The 16,782-nt window shown below is 45.9% G+C and overlaps 1 protein-coding gene across 1 annotated transcript in view; it reads left to right on the forward strand.

Moving 5' to 3' along the window:
* IFNGR1 (interferon gamma receptor 1) overlaps positions 1-16,782 on the forward strand; it is a 78,661-nt gene that overhangs the window by 17,490 nt on the left and 44,389 nt on the right. Inside the window, exons 2-3 of the mRNA XM_033939444.1 lie at positions 7,008-7,122; positions 14,855-15,027. Of these exons, the coding sequence (XP_033795335.1) occupies positions 7,008-7,122; positions 14,855-15,027 (288 nt within the window). The remainder of the gene's footprint in view (positions 1-7,007; positions 7,123-14,854; positions 15,028-16,782) is intronic.

Genomic DNA, 16,782 nt, shown 5'->3' on the forward strand with positions numbered 1-16,782 from the left:
TGCCTTCCCCAAACTGTTCTTGTACAGTTCTATTTGATATATCGAGGGTGGTCATGGCAAGCATGTTCACCCCCAAAGTGACCTGATTTTTATGACAAAGATTTTTCTACATGCTTACCAACCAAAATTTATTGTGAACAAGTATAACCAGAAGATGGTATGGTTAGAAACTGAATAGTCTTCATACTGAAAGACTGATAAAGTCTTGAATGTAAAGAAAGTAGCAGTTTCATAGGACAAAAAAGCATCGGCTTTACAAGTAAATCATAATGAACTGAGACAGAGCAAAGTAAAACACAGATGGAAAGTAGCATTATCTAATAATTTCAGTCAGCCCCTAAGGAGCAGGTGATTGGCCTTATCTTGCCTAATTCGCTGTTTTAAGAGTCATGAAGAAAGGCTGCTGTCAGCATTTAGCCCCCCAACCCTTCCAAATTTTGGTGGTCTTTCTAGCATTGCACAAGTAAACACAGTGAGTGAGTAAGGTTTTTTGGGCCGGATTCTGAAAAAAGTTACCGTAAGTTAGGCGCCTAACTTAAGTGTTTTAAGTGGCGTGATAATTGGTCACACTATTAAAAACTCATTTAAAAAAATATTAGGCGCTGCTAGGTTGCTTCCGAGACCGGCACCTGGGTCCATGACACCTAGTGACGTTGGAGCCCAGAAATAGGCGTGTTTAGTGTCAATGCCAGACTTTGGTGTCAGTAGGTGCTGTTGGCCACAATTCTGCAAGGATGCCAGGCACCGGAAATGTAGGCCTGTAAAACACTGGCCTGCATTTCTGGTGCCTAGGGTCCTTGCTAGCTGCGATTCTGTAAGCGGAATATATCCATGATTGATATGCCAGATTCTGTAAGAGGTGCTGTTTTGCCTAGCTGTAAAGGGGATAACAAGCTAGGTATTCTGCCTCGCATAAAGAATGCAACAATCTAGGTGTTCTGCTTGTCTGTAAAGAGTGCAACAAGCCAGGGCAAAACAGTTTTTACCTACTGTCTCTATTGTACACTAGTGTTAATGGAAAACACACAAGTTTCTTTTAGAACTAAATATAGCATTTATTAGTGAAAGATTAGTGAGAGAAAGCAATACCAGAGTGGTATTTACAAAGAAGAAAATAAACAATACATCACTGTGAAAGTTTGCTGCATCTTCTAGCCTCCCTGCCAAAGACCGGGAAGCCCCAAAACCACGTCTGCCTGGAAGAGCTCACAGGAGGATTCTGCGGCTGTAAGTGCACGTTACTCTGTAGTCAAACATCGAGCATTCTTACACAATGTTTACCTTACAAACACACTCAGGATGGTGTACACATTCCCAGTACAGTATATGAAACTCATACATATCGGTTAATTGGAATGGATAAAAACAAGACATTTATCATAATGAGAAAACCAAATTACTGTATATTAGTATGTGAAAAGTTCTGCCCAAATGCTCTGTTTAGTCTCAGTAAGCAGCTTCACTGATAAGAATAGTCCCCAGTAAGCACTAACAGGCACTGCTAGTGTCAACAGCTATGCTAATAAGCAGCTAGCAGGAATTGAGATGGCCAAAGCAATGGCCAATTAACTATATCTGCCATAACGAGACTATGCAGCTTATAAACATAAGACATAAGAATACCGGTAACCTTACTGGATCAGAGCAGTGGTCCATCAAGCCCAGTAGCTCATTCTCACGGTGGCCAATCCAGGTCATGAGTGTAAGGTTTGATAGTGTGTGGCCCCCACAATGTATGGTGGTAGGGGTTATGTGAGAGGCGCCCTTACACATGCCAGGTCCCAGGTTCAGTTCCCTCACAGAAGATTCACCAGGAGTAGAATCAAATAAGAAACAGCCACAGGTGATTGCATAAAGAATATATTATAAAAATAGGCTTACAGAAAAGTACTATTCATAGGCATTACAATTAAGGAGAGAGCAAAGCAGTTTCCCTGCTTTACAGAGTTCAGAGGCAAAGAGACCAGAGAGTCTGAAGTTCTAGGGAGAGCCAGAGAGAGAGAAAGGGGGATGGGGTGATGGTCTAAGCTTCGGGTTCCATAGATAAAGAGAAGGATAGACAGAGAAAGAGATCCATGTGTCTTGCAGAGAGGAGGCTTTTATAGTTTTGAATCTTATTCTGAATATAGAAAACTATTGAGCTTCAATAGAAGTTGAACTTCCCCCCTCCTTCGTAAACAGGAGAAAAATAGGCTGTAGTCATATGTAATTTCAAGTCTGTCTCTGACAATAGTTTCTGATTAACTTTAGTTATCTGTGCACCTGGACCCATTGTCCTAAGCACCTTCTTAATCAGAGAAATTGCAATGTCGTGGGATGCTGGTACTGGGATAGACCGAAGGTCCATCAAGCCCAGTATTCTGCTTCCAACAGTGGCCAACACAGGACCAAGTACCTAGCTAGGTCCCAAGTAGTAAAACAGATTTTATGCTGCTTATCCTAGGAATAAGCAGTGGATTTCCCCAAGCCATCTGAATAATGGCCTATGGACTTCTCATTTAGGGAATTATCCAAACCTTTTTTAATCCCCGCTAAGCTAACTGATTTCACCATATTCTCCACCAACAAATTTCAGAATTTAATTATATGTTATGTGAAAAAATATTTTCTCCAGTTTGTTTTAAATACTATTAATAGTTTCATTGTATGCCCCTTGGTTCTAGTTGTAGTAAGAGTTATGGTGCACTAATCAGTTACATAAACAAATACATGCCTGTTAGTTTTCTAGGGAAAACCATAATATTTCATCCAGGTTCAGCTATCTTTGCCTACTTACACAACACCAGACCCAGGCTAATGAGAAATACTTTTATTATGAAAATAGAAAAATATAATTCATAAGCCAGTAGCAATAACTAATTATTGTTCACAAAATATCCGATTACATTTATGAAACTCAGTACACAATTATTACAACACACTTGCTAGATAAATAAGTAAAACTAATTCTTACACTCTATAATTCCTTATAATAATAATTCCTGATTAGCAGCAAACTAGTACAGATTATCACCAAGGTGCTTCACTTCTCATCCCGAACCACAATAGATTCATTTATCTAACCCCAGCTGATAAGATTATAGAATTCCGTATTCTCACCATCTAATTAGGCCTTTGCACAAAATCAGGTGAAAAGGAAGACGTCCTCTACTCAGAACTGAAGATAAGAATTCCTTTGGTACCGGAACAAAAGTTAGTCAGCCACTGGAGAAGCTGTAACTTAGGTTGGCAGCAAAGGTTTACTTTATGTGATGGAATTCAGATTTGTTTAAAGGTCCGGTTCTCTCTCTTAGGCAGAGAGTCACAAGAGGTAACTTTTCAGGTCTTAATTATTATAAGATGTGCAGAGAATCCAATGTTAAGATGTAAGCTTCCTCACATCCCAACACAGAATCAATTATAATTAGCACGTTTCACTTTGATCTCATCAGATGACCTCTCCGGACCAATCCAGAAACAGAACTTAGATGAATAGCCTTTCTGTATAGAGTCTCGTACAGGCTGTGAGACAGAGGCGCCTTCGTTAGATAAGAAGTATAACAGCAATTCCTCCCCCAAGATTCATACAGGCTAAGCATAGAGGCATAGATGGATGTCCTTGACTAGAATTCAATTCTGGTACATACCCAGAATGCATCAGGCAGAAACAGCAAATGTGTATTCTTTCTCTTCTTGCTAGGTTCAGGCTGGAATGATTTCTTGCAAACAATGGTTCAGGCTTGATGATGTCAGAGAGGCCTAACCTTCAGGTTCAAATAAAGAAACACCCCTACATAGTCTAGTCCTAGCATTTTTGAACAAGTGATTTACCTCTACCCTTTCCATTCCACTCATTATTGTATAGACCTCTATCATATCCCCCCTGAGCCATCTCTTCTCCAAGCTGAAGAGACCTAGTCACTTTAGCCTTTCCTCAGAGGGAAGTCATCCTATCCCTTGTATCATTTTCCGCTATATCTTTTTTGAGATACAGTGACCAGAACAGCATACAGTATTCATGTTCATGTGCTTCAAAATGTCTTTATCAAAAAGGTGGTTATTCAGTCTGCTTTGAAACATGGTAAGGGAAGGGGCGTGATGGATGAACTCAGGTAGTTTATTCCAAGTATATGGGCAGCTAGATGAAAGGAACGAAGAAATCTGGAATGGGCATTGATGGAGAAGGGTACAGATAAAAGCAGCTTATCTCGGGGAGTATAAGTAGAGATACTGAGGGGCTGCAGCATGAGCACGCTTGTAGGTTAGTAATAGGAGTTTGAACTGTATGTGGAGGTGGTTTGTGCAAATGAAGTGATTTTGAGGAGAGAGATGAGTGTAGATACGTCATGCAGCTGAGTTTTGTACTGATTGCAGGGGGAGAGGCATTTCGGCGGGAGACATGTTGCAGCAATCTAAGCGTGAGGTTATTATGAATGTGTGGACATGGGTCTGAGTAGTGTGCTTAAGAAGGAGCAAATTTTGGTGGTGATAAAAAGATAGAAGTTGGATGTACGTAGAAAATGAGAAGTCAAAATTGAAGATGACTAAGGTTGCGAGCAGAAGAGACTAGAACGATAATAGTATTATTTACAGAGAATGGAGGGAGAGGAGTGGAGGGTTTAAGAGGAAGGAGGAGCAGTTCAGTCTTGGACATGTTTAGTTTCAGATGGCAACAAGACATCCAGACAGCAACGTCAGCCAAATAGGCTGAGACTTTTTCTTGGACTTTAGGTGAAATTTTGAGTGTTGAGAGTAGATCTGGGAGTCATCTGTAAGTAGGTGTTACTGGAAGCCATGGGAGAAAATAAGGGCACTGAGGAGAAGAGGTGTAGAAAAAAGAAGAGGTCCCAAGGCAGACCCATGGGATACACCAACCACTACCATCTCTGACTACCCACCTTTCTACCTCTCTAAAACTTTGCACAGTCACACATCCCATAGCCAAAATTGTGGGCAGAGACAGAACAAAGTAGACAGATCTTGAGAGATCCAACAGTTTGAAGGCTAGATATTGATTAATAACTTATGTATATAAAGCTATGTATTTGCAATTGTAATGTAATATATAATAGGGGTATATAGACAAAATATAGTCGGGGTTTGTTTTTGTTTCAAAGCAGTTTAATTCATTGTGCATACTATATCTACCTTAGTAATGTGCACTGTGCTTTAATATGTGCACATTGAGCATTATTCATTGGGCATCTAGTGAAGAAGTATCATATATTCGCAACTATAAGTTGAGAAATTTAGATTTAAAAAAGCCCCCCAAAACCCAGGGTCGACTTATCCAAGTAATCCACTGCCGATCCTCTTTCTCCCTCTCTCCAACACTCCTGGCAGTGATCTTCCCTCCCCCCCACCCCCATGCTAATCATGCATCCTTCCTGCCTGCCTTATTAACTTCGGCCACAAGCAGCCATCAATCCTCTGAGGCCGCTTGTGACTAGTCCTGGAGCCATCTCTATGGTTGCTGATGGCCTGTTCCGGCAGGAAGGGGGGCATGATTAGCTTGGAGGGAAGGAGGATTGCTGCCAGGGGATTGGAGGGAAGGGGAACGAATCACTGCTGCAGAGTGTTGGAAGGAAAGAGCAGTTCTGGCACAGGTGAGGGCTAGAGGGGAGGACTGACATATGCCCTGGTCGAGGGATGTTTAGGTCTAATATTGCCACTCAACTTATGCATGAGTTCGACATGTAGTTGAGCATATACAGTAATGGCCGGCTTCTAGTAATAGCACCATAAATTAAGCAGAAGTAGACGCCCTACCGCCACCTATCTTAATTGTTTTGATTGGTATTAATCTGTGCAGTAATTGACCGTGTCACTTAAAACAAATTAATAATTTTTTTAAATGTTGGTTTCCGTAGGTGCCTACAAAAAAGAACACTATAATTGTCTTTACAGAGATGCTTAACAGCGCCTAAGGTCAAAGGTAGGCATGGTTTATGCCCAAAATGACCTTTGGGGCTGCTGGACACCCCTGTAGATGTGATTCTTGTCAAACATATACGCCAGTAATGTAGGTCTGCAAACCCTGGCCTACATTACCAGTGCCTATGTTAGATGTAAGCCGCAATTCTCTTAAAGTCACCTACGCATGATTGACATGCAGATGGCGCCATTTTTTGGAGGCACCAGCTGATGTAGGCGCCATTACTAGAATCAGGCCCTAAGGGCCTATTGATCAGTAGTGTTCACCATTAATGACACGGAGAGAAAACCCTTTTCCTGTTTTGAGGTTAAAAAAAAAATCCACCCTCAAAATGACATGGGAAATGTTGTTTCAAATGAATATACATCCCTAAAGTGTAGAGACTGAGGACTAAATTCTATATATTGTGCCTAAAAAATTTCATTGAAAATTCTCACTAAGCGCTATTCTGTAAATGGAACCTAAAGTTGAGCACTATTTATAGAATATTGCTTAACTTTACTCCTGGGAACCACACCTAACTTTAGGCACAACCATTTGCACCAGTGGAAACGTGGTGCAAAACCTCACATCTAAATTTAGGTGCAGATGCCTCTTATTCTATAATTATGTACATAACTGTGAGGAATGCCCCCCCCTCCCCTCATATTCACCTATGACTCACCCATATCTGTGCCCCCTTTTGGGCGCTGTATGTAAAATTTTAGGCACAGATCCCACGCCTACATTTATATGCATAATTTTAAATTAAAACCAATTGGCACTGATAATTGGTTTATTAGTCAACTAAGTTACACTCACAAAGCATCATTCATAGAATTGAGGATAAATGTCGCCACTGTGTACAGTATACATATTCTATGCCTGCCTCAAATTTTTTTATGTGTAACTTTGGGTGTATAGTGAATTGTATGCCCGGAACTTTGTGCTACAGAATGTTGCTGCTCACTCAAGTAAAATATTGACATCAGATAAATAAGTTTTCCTTTACAAACAGTTTTCAACGTAGCGGGTACATTTCTTGCTGTAACCAACAAAAGCCAGTTCTTGAAATTAACTCAATTAGGATTATTGTTTATCTTGTGTTTTTTAGTGCCCGAGCCTACTCAGCTGGTGATAGAATCCTATAACTTCAATACTATCCTGTACTGGAACTATAGTCACACAACGCCAACTCCTCACTTCAGCGTAGAGGTCGAAAATTACATGTAGGTTGGAATGTTTCCACTTATTTTACTGTCCTGAGCAGGGATAACTTGTCAGGACTGTATACCAGGAATACTGTAAATATCTTAATTTTTTAAAAACTGGCCATCTCTAATTTTAATCTTTGACCAGATTCATGTTGTACAGGCAATCCCTGGGTTACAAATGTCCGACTTACGTTGGACTCGTATTTACGAATGTTGCCCTCTCCCATTCACTGTCCAGCATCTCCATTCCTCCCCTCTCCATGGCCTTTCCAAAGTGGCGATGGCTGGCTGGCCAGCAGGAGCACCACTCTAAACAGGAAGCCCAAGGTAAGCTTCATTGGGTCCTTTCTCCCTGGACAGGGATCTTACAGCCACACAAGAAGGTGACGTCCCCGTGACGGAGCCGACCCGGCAGTCTAAAAGCTGCAAAGCTAAAGAGCTTTGCGCATGTGCCAGCCCTCCCCCCTACAGTATCCCACCCGGCCCCTATATAAGCACACCCCCAACCGGCCAACACAGTTTTAAAAGTTTCCGCGAAATCCGACTCGGTAGTCAGAACGGTGTCAGCCGTTTTTACTTTCGCTTCAACTTTTAATTCAACATTTCCAAAAATTCTCGATTTCGATTTGGCAGAGCTCTGGTTCAGCATGTCAGAAAAAACCAAACCTGGTTTCAAACGCTGCTCCACGTGCTCTGCGAAGATGTCGGCGACTGACCAGCACGCCTCGTGCATCCGATGTCTGGGTCCCCTCCACCGGACGTCTTCCTGCGCTCACTGCGCTAAATTCAACAAGCGCTCGCTCAAAATTCGAGCGCTTAAACTAAAGGACCTTGAACTCCCGAATGCGGCCTCCGCTCTCTCCTCCGCCTGCCAGCAAGGAGCATCGGAGCCGCAGGGACCGCCTCCCAAGGTGCCGAAGCTGGTGCTTCGCAAACCAGCTCAGGCACCAGCGTCTCCTGCGTGTAGCACGTCGATGCCGATGACGTCACACGCAGGGACGCTGCCTATTGGCTCCTTTGCTCCTCCACTGCCTATTGGCTCAGTGACTGCTCCCACTGGCCAATCCCGGCAGGATCGCTGTCTCTCGGTCCCGCCCTCGGCACCGACTGACTCCAGCCGTCGGCACCGTGCTCCTTCTGCTACAGAGCCTGCAGCCCAGCGTTCTGCCTCCCCAGACCAGCATCTGCACTCTGCTTCAGCCAGCCCACCCAGGAAACTAAAGAGGACATCTAAACAACTACTTTCCTCTAGTTCCTCCTCCTCCCGGGGCTCTCCTCCTACACTGTCTGCTGCTACTGCCGCTCCTGCTCCAGCCCAGGATCCTCCCCAGCTCCAGTCTCAGCTTCTGATGCAGCCTGAACTTTTTCAACTTTTCCAGCAGTTCCAGCTTTTTCAGCAACAGCAACTGCTTTCTGCATCTCCTCCTCTACTCTTCGCTCAGCCGATTGAACAGGGCACTCAGCTTACATCCTCACCTCAGGTTCAGCATGATGCCCATCTCTCGGACTCTGTCTCCACTACCTCTTCTATGGCGGCGGAACTGGATTCCTATTATGCTTCCTCCTCGCGTTCACCCTCGCCTGATCTGCAGACGGATCCCTGCTCTCTTCTCTGGCTCATGACGACACCCCATCTGAGCGAGATAGGGCGTCACCCCCGGAAGACACCTCCTACCCACGCTTCCTTTCCAAGGTGGCGTCCTCTTTACAATTAACCGCCACGGCCCAGCCGGACCCCCGGGAACAGAGACTTCAGGTCCTTAAGTATCTTCACATTCCAAAAGAGGTGGTCTCTTTGCCCCTTCATGCTACTCTGGCTGATTCTCAGACAGCTATCTGGAACATTCCATACTCGTCCCGAGTCACGAAACGCAGTTTGGAACATAAATACAAAGTCCAGGATGTGGCGGGGTTTGGCAAAACTCAACTCCCTCACCAATCCCTGGTGGTCCGCTCTGCCTTGCGAAAATCCAAATCCTCCAAAGACTTTGCATCTACTCCACCGGTCCGCGAGATGCGCATCATGGACTCCATGGGTAAACGAGCTTACCAAAACTCCATGCTGTCTGGGCGAATTGCCATCCATACGTTCTTCTACACCCAATACCTCTATTCTAACATGGAGGATATGAGAAAACTGGTCGAGACCTTACCGGTGCCCACGCAGGAGGCTTTTAATGCTGTCCTCTCCAACTTCGAGGAATGCTCCAAGAACCTTATCCGGGCAGCTGACGATGCCTTTGATACCGCCATGAGGGGAGCGGCTACAGGTATGTCCACCCGCAGACTGGCATGGTTGCAATGCTCTAAACTGGGGGTGGACATCCATGCTAAGGTGGCGGATGCTCCTTGTCTCGGAGACAGCTTGTTCGGAGACAAGGTTAAGGATCTTATTGAGGGGCTTAAAGAGGATTGCACCACACTGGATGCTCTGGAGGAGGATACCGCACATCACTCAAAACAGCCCTTTAAGAAGCAGCTACCTTCTCAACGGCAGTTCCAGACCAGGAAGTCCTTTTCTTCTGCCAGACAGTTTGCTCCATATCCGCAGAAGCAGTTTCGGCCCTATCTACAGCAATCCTCCAACAGGGCCCCCAGAGACCGTCGCTCTCCTAAACCCGCTCAACCCGCGGCCCAGAAGCCCCAGCCCTCTTTTTGACAACCCTCCCCTTCCCACTGTTCCAGTGGGAGGTCGGTTGAGATTTTTTCTCCAGACCTGGCGGGATATAACCACAGACACCTGGGTCTTGCGCATCATTCAACATGGATACCGCCTTCGCTTTCTGGCTTGGTGCCCCCCGTCCCACCAGTCCCTCCAACCATCTCACCTGCTACCTTTGCAACAGGAGTTGTCTCGGTTGCTGGACATTCGGGCCGTAGAACCAGTCCCCGAACACCAGTGGGGCCAGGGGTTCTATTCCCGATACTTCCTCATACCGAAGAAGACGGGGGGCGTTCGCCCGATTTTGGACCTACGGAACCTAAACAAATTCATATTAAAGGAAAGGTTCCGCATGCTCTCAATCTCCGCCATTGCTCCTCTGCTCCAAGTCGACGCTTGGCTCACATCCATAGACCTTCATGATGCCTATCTGCATATTCCCATACATCCCTCTCACAGGCAGTACCTCCGGTTTGTGTTTCAGAACCTTCACTACCAATACACGGTTCTCCCCTTTGGCCTCTCGTCAGCACCAAGGGTCTTTTCCAAATGTGTCATCCCCATAGTAGCACATCTGCGCAAGCAGGGCATGTCCATCTTCCCCTACCTGGACGACTGGCTCATTTCGGCTATGACGCCCTGCCTCGCCCGCCACGCTTTGAGCCAAACTGTCAACCTCCTTCTACAGTTGGGATTTCTCCTCAATTTTCCAAAGTCCCATCTCCTCCCATCTCAATCACTGCAATTCATCGGGGCAACTTTTCAGACTCAGCAGGCTATGGTCTTCCTCCCGTCATTGCGAGCTCAAGTCATCCAACAACTGGTACCCAGGGCTCTGGGTCACAGCCAAGGACGTTCTCACCTTACTAGGACACATGGCGGCCACAGTGCAAGTGCTACAGTTTGCTCGCCTAAAGATGAGACCTATCCAATGGTTTCTCAAAACCCATTGGAACCAGTTCCTTCAGCTTCTTTCCACGCAACTACAGTTAACGCCCCAAGTGCTTCAGGACTTGCAATGGTGGCTTCACGTGGATCCCCTTGCTCACGGGCTTCCGTTTCATCCTCCTCAGCCTACTGTCACCATCACAACAGATGCCTCCAAGAAAGGCTGGGGCGCTCATCTCCTCTCTTGGTCCACGCAGGGCACCTGGTCCCCCGCATTAGCTCGCTGCAGCATCAACTTCCTGGAACTGCATGCCATCCATCTTGCTCTGCAGGTGTTCCAACACCACTTGCACAGTCAGATCATCCGAATCCGCACCGACAACCAGGTTGCCATGTTCTATGTGAACAAACAGGGGGGAATGGGCTCCTCTCGCCTATCCCGCGAAGCAGTCTCCATTTGGAACCTCGCTCTCCAGCTCCACTCCACCCTGCAGGCGGTATACCTTCCAGGCACGGACAACCAGCTCGCAGACAGACTCAGCAGGCAACTCAGTCCTCACGAATGGTCGCTTCAGAGCACAGTTACGCGAAAGCTTTTCGCAAAATGGGGCACTCCTCACGTCGACCTCTTTGCATCCCAGACGAACGCCAAATGTCCCAGATTTTGCTCCAGGTACGGAGAACCAACCTGTCTGGCAGGCGATGCATTCCTCCTCCACTGGTCTCAGCATCTCCTCTATGCGTTTCCTCCGATTCCTCTGATTGGGAAAGTCCTGCAAAAGGCCATCGCAGACAATGCCTCCCTGATCCTCATCACTCCGTATTGGCCGCGACAAGCCTGGTTCCCCGTCCTCCTCAACCGGGCTTCTCAGGCTCCTTGGATTCTACCGCAGTTCCCGGATCTTCTCACTCAACACGACGGTCAATTACTTCACCCCAATCTTCCGTCTCTCAAATTGACAGCCTGGCTCCTGCTCCCACGCTGACTGGGAACTCTGCCTTCCCTCCGGAGGTCCTACACATCCTTCTTGCCTCCAGAGCTCCTGCGACTTAACGCTCCTACTCCGCCAAGTGGTCCCGTTTCCAGCACTGGTGCTCCACCCGTCGAGTTCACCCCAGCACCTCGCCCTTGGCTCAGGTCCTCCGCTACCTTACTTCCCTGCAAGTCTGCGGATTATCCTACAACTCCATTCGCCTTCATCTGGTGGCCATCTCAGTGTACCACAACCCCGTGGACACGGTCTCCCTGGCACGCCATCCTGTGGTCAAGCGCTTCTTCAAAGGACTTCTTCGGCTGCATCCCCCCCTCCGACCTCCGGTGCCGGTCTGGGATCTCAACCTTATGCTGCAGGCTCTCATGGTTCCCCCATTTGAACCTCTCTCTGTTGCACCACTCAAATTCCTTACCTGGAAAACTCTATTCCTGGTAGCTATTACCTCGGCTCGCCGAATTGGAGAACTCCATGCCTTGGTATCCTATAGTCCCTATACCCAATTTCTTCACGACAAAGTGTTGTTACGGACTCATCCCAAATTCCTACCCAAGGTGGTCTCGGCCTTCCATTTGAATCAATCCATTGTGCTGCCTACTTTTCATCCACCCCCCCACCCTTCACCGGAGGCCGAACGACTCCACACACTGGACTGTGCCAGAGCTCTCCGCATCTATTTGGACAGAACTGCGACTCCTCAGCGCCCGTCTCAGTTGTTCCTCTCCATCCGTCCGACTTCCTCTCCTAGACCGGTTTCGAAGTTGACATTATCCTCTTGGATTACCCAGCTCATTGCGTACTGTTACGCCTCCGCCCCGGGGCCTGCTCTTCAGGTGATCCCTCCGCATGTCACGGCTCATGACCTCCGAGCTATGGCTACCACCTGGGCTAACCTCCGCCTCGCGCCTCTCCAAGAGATCTGTTGAGCGGCTACCTGGTCCAGGATTCATACCTTTGCCAAGCACTACTGGCTTGACGTGGAATCCGGCGCAGATGCATCTCTGGGTTCTACGGTCCTGCAAGCGGCTTTATGAGGCGTCAACTTCCCTCCTCCTCTCCGTCTCAGGTAACAGATCTTATTATTATTATAATAACATGTGGTTATTCTGTTACCTTCAGCTCGGGAGGCACCTTCTTGTGTGGCTGTAAGATCCCTGTCCAGGGAGAAATAGAAGTTGCTTACCTGTAACGGTAGTTCTCCTTGGACAGATGGATCTTACAGCCACACAATCCTGCCCAGCCTCCCCTTTGTTGCCGCCAGCTTTATACCTAACTGTGTTGGCCGGTTGGGGGGGTGCTTATATAGGGGCCGGGTGGGATACTGTAGGGGGGAGGGCTGGCACATGCGCAAAGCTCTTTAGCTTTGCAGCTTTTAGACTGCCGGGTCGGCTCAGTCACGGGGACGTCACCTTCTTGTGTGGCTGTAAGATCCATCTGTCCAAGGAGAACTACCGTTACAGGTAAGCAACTTCTATTTCCTCTGCCGCGTCTGCTTCCTATGATGTCATTTCCTTTAGGCAGACACAGCAAAGGTAAAGGACCCAATGGGGCCAACCTTGGGCTTCACTGTCGGTAAAGAACTGAAGGTTTAAAAAGGTACTGGATGGATGGGGGAATGGAGTAGAGAAATACCCGCTCGCTTGGGGGAGAGGGTGAAGTTGTTTGTTATGCTCACATACTTTGGATCCAGGCCAGTCTAAAATTGGATGATTAGCTATACTATTGCTCCATGGTTCTCTTTCAGTCTACCTAAAAGTAAGACCCACACCCAGAGAAGCCATTGTGGCACGAGTTTGAAGAAACCCATGATTTTTGGCTGGCTCAAATTCAGAGCCTGAGCTTTCTGCTCTAATCCCTTTTGTGAGGTACATTCAAAAGAGAAGCCAAGGGGCAAAAACACTCTAAATACATGGCTTATCTGTATGCCTCCATCTTGACCATTTCTTTCTCTGAATAGCTTCCAGTCAGTTTTCCATGCTATGTTTGTACCAATATGGGGCTATTGTAAAGCTGTATATACTTTGGGCCCAGGCCATCTTAAATTAGGTGTCTAGCTCCATGGGTTGGAAATGCCATGATGACGTAATCTGGGACAAGTTCCTTAACCCTCTACTGCTTCAGATATAAACAGATTAAGCTTTCTAGGGACTGATGATACCTACAGTACCTGAAAATACACCCAGATTCTCACGTTTGAGTTATATTCAATTCTGACTTAAGAACGGCTTTAAAAGTATAACTCATGCTTAACCTGGAGACTTCCTATATATATTTACCAGGATAGAATAAGAACGTAAGAATAGCCTTATTGGGTCAGACCAATGGTCCATCAAACCCAGTAGCCCATTCTCACGGTGGCCAATCCAGGTCCCTAGTACCTGGCCAAAACCCAAGGAGTAGCAACATTCCATGCTACCGATCCAGGGCAAGCAGTTCACAAATTTCCCCCCTTCCCCCCAAAAAACATATTGATAGCTATGAAATACCTCTCCAGAATTTCCTTAATGTCTTTTACCAGTAAGTGGAACCCAGTATAAAACCAGATGCTTCAAAGAGCACAGTATGTGTCTTTGATATTTTATATTCCTGAGTATTAGAAAACTTATGGGTTCTCAGATTTTTCAGGTGATGCTGCAGCAATGTTGATTATCTTGTGCCAGTAGCACTATAGAAGCAATATGGGCCTGATTCTCAAAATTACAGCATAAGTTAGGTAGCAGTAGACGCCCTACTGCCACCTAACTTAATTGGTTTAATTGGTGATAAATAGCGCAGTAACTGACCATGTCATCAAGTGGTCCAAGGTTCCCCATTCAACCATCTCAGAAATTGATGGCCTACATTTCCAGTACCTACTTTTAACATGGCCATGATTCTGCAAACGGCGCCATTTCATGACTGACATACAACAATGTCGCCATTTGCAGAATCCGTCCCTGTATGTTTTGCAGAAATTTGCTATATGTAACAAGTCTGGTTATCCATTTCTCAGAACAGTTATAAAAATGCTGAAGGAACATGAACAAGCACCTCACCAGGAATTTCTGTAACATTTACTTAAAATCTGAGGGGATCTTTTAAGTGGCAATTTTATTATTTGGTTTAGAGCATTTTGCTGGTTCTGAAAGGTGCAAAATCCTGTGTATTTTATGATAAACGTTCCACTATTACAATGGTATGATGGTTTGTTTCCTTTGTATTTTAGAAATGGAGAACAGATGCATATTGAGAGCTGTAAAAATATTACACATTATTATTGCGATATTTCTGAAGAAGTATTTGATCCAGACAATTTCTATTATATCAAAGTTAAAGCTGTAGTTGAATCAAAGGAATCCAGGTATGCTGTGAGAAATGACTTTTCGCTGCGGGTGAATGGTAAGTCCTGTAATACATATTTGCAAATTTAGTTTTGATCTTAAGACTCTGTTAGCCTTGTAGTACCTTTAACTCATATAACTCTCGTCACAGTGCTGTTGTATATAAGGTGGTGTTGTAGTGTCATCCTGTATGTCATTGTTCCTCCGTGCAAGGCCTGTGAGAGAATAGTGGTTTCTGGTGAGGCCCAATCCTGCCTTCCTCCCCCCCACCCCCCAGCTTTGCAGGATATAGGATAAGGTCCTTGCATTGAAAACCACTGTGTAAGTTCAGGCAAGTCTGTTTTGCTAATGTTGGCCCCTTTCCTCTTCCTTTTCTCTCGTCTGTGGAGTAGACATCTCTCACTCGCCTTCCACCACAGCCTCCTCTAAACCTGCTGTCTTTGCTGGTAGTAGTTTAAGCCAGACTGCTCTGGTAAGCCCCAGGCGGCTTCCCTTTGTTGTAATTTCCTGTTGCCACATTGGCATTATGCATCAGAGTGAAGGCTTTGGGGCCTGTTGGAGTAACCTGACTTAGAGCTAGATGTACTAAACAGGATTGGTAAGACTGGGCCCGCTCCAATCCAATTGTTGGCCAATTTTAAAAGAGCTATTGAAGCACTAAAAATTTTGCATGCAAATAATTCATGCAGAGGTTTGTACTAATCCCTGTTTCTCTCGTCCGATTGATCGCTGTGAGAGCAACTTGCATGTGTGCAGAAATGGCAGGGGAAGCCCAAACAGCTGAGAGGAAGGGGAAGCCTCCTGCCACTCAGCTGTTTCAGGCAGGAAACCTTTTCTTTTTCTTTTTTGTTTAATGGACACAGATGTGCGTGTTACATGCGTACAATATCTTGTCTCATTTGAAAAAAAAGATAAAAGCCCCCCCTCCCCAACATACAGATGACGGCCCTCCACGGCATCCTGCTGATGAACCACCCCCGTGCCAGCAAGAATCAGTAGGAGGGGATGCCCACTCCCTCCTACCTTGCTGACTGTTAGGCAGTCGCTTCTGTCTGTATAGTTTTGCACTGTACAAGAGGAAATACATTTATATATTTTTTTCTGTTGTTGCACTGCAAACAGTCTAGTATCTTTAGGATTTCAGTTTTTGTCTGCTTTAGCACTTTTAGTTTGGGATCATTTACCCTATATGTAAAGATGGGGATGTATGTGTTCTACAAGTTTGATCAAAGCCAGGTGTTCTGGCGGAGATAGCTGTCTAATCTAATCTAATCCTTAGGTTTGTATACCGCATCATCTCCACGTTCGTAGAGCTCGACGCGGTTTACAGTAGGAGAAATAGGAAGGAACTACAACAGAGGGTTAGAGGTAGAAGTGTGAAGAAAATTTAGAGGACTTGGGATACCAAGTTTCCTTGATTCCTAAGTTGGAGGGAGACTTACATTTTTTGAGAAAAGCCAGGTTTTCAGATGTTTGCGGAAAACTTGGAGAGAGCTCAAGTTCCAAAGAGGGGAGGTAAGGTTGTTCCAGAGCTCAGTGATTTTGAAGTGGAGGGAGGTCCCTAGCTTTCCTGTGTGGGAAATGCCTTTTAGCGAGGGGAAGGATAGTTTTAATTTGTGGGAGGATCTGGTGGTATTAGGGTTTGAGGAATTCCAAGAAAGAGGGATAAAGGGAGGGAGGATACCATATAAGATTTTGAAAGTTAAACAGGCGCATTTATAGTGGACCCTGGCGATTATCGGAAGCCAGTGGAGCTTGGCCAGGAGCGGGGAGACATGGTCAAATTTACTTTTAGCGAAGATGAGCTTGGCCG

Source organism: Geotrypetes seraphini, chromosome 3, assembly GCF_902459505.1.
Source record: "Geotrypetes seraphini chromosome 3, aGeoSer1.1, whole genome shotgun sequence".
Lineage (NCBI taxonomy): Eukaryota > Metazoa > Chordata > Amphibia > Gymnophiona > Dermophiidae > Geotrypetes > Geotrypetes seraphini.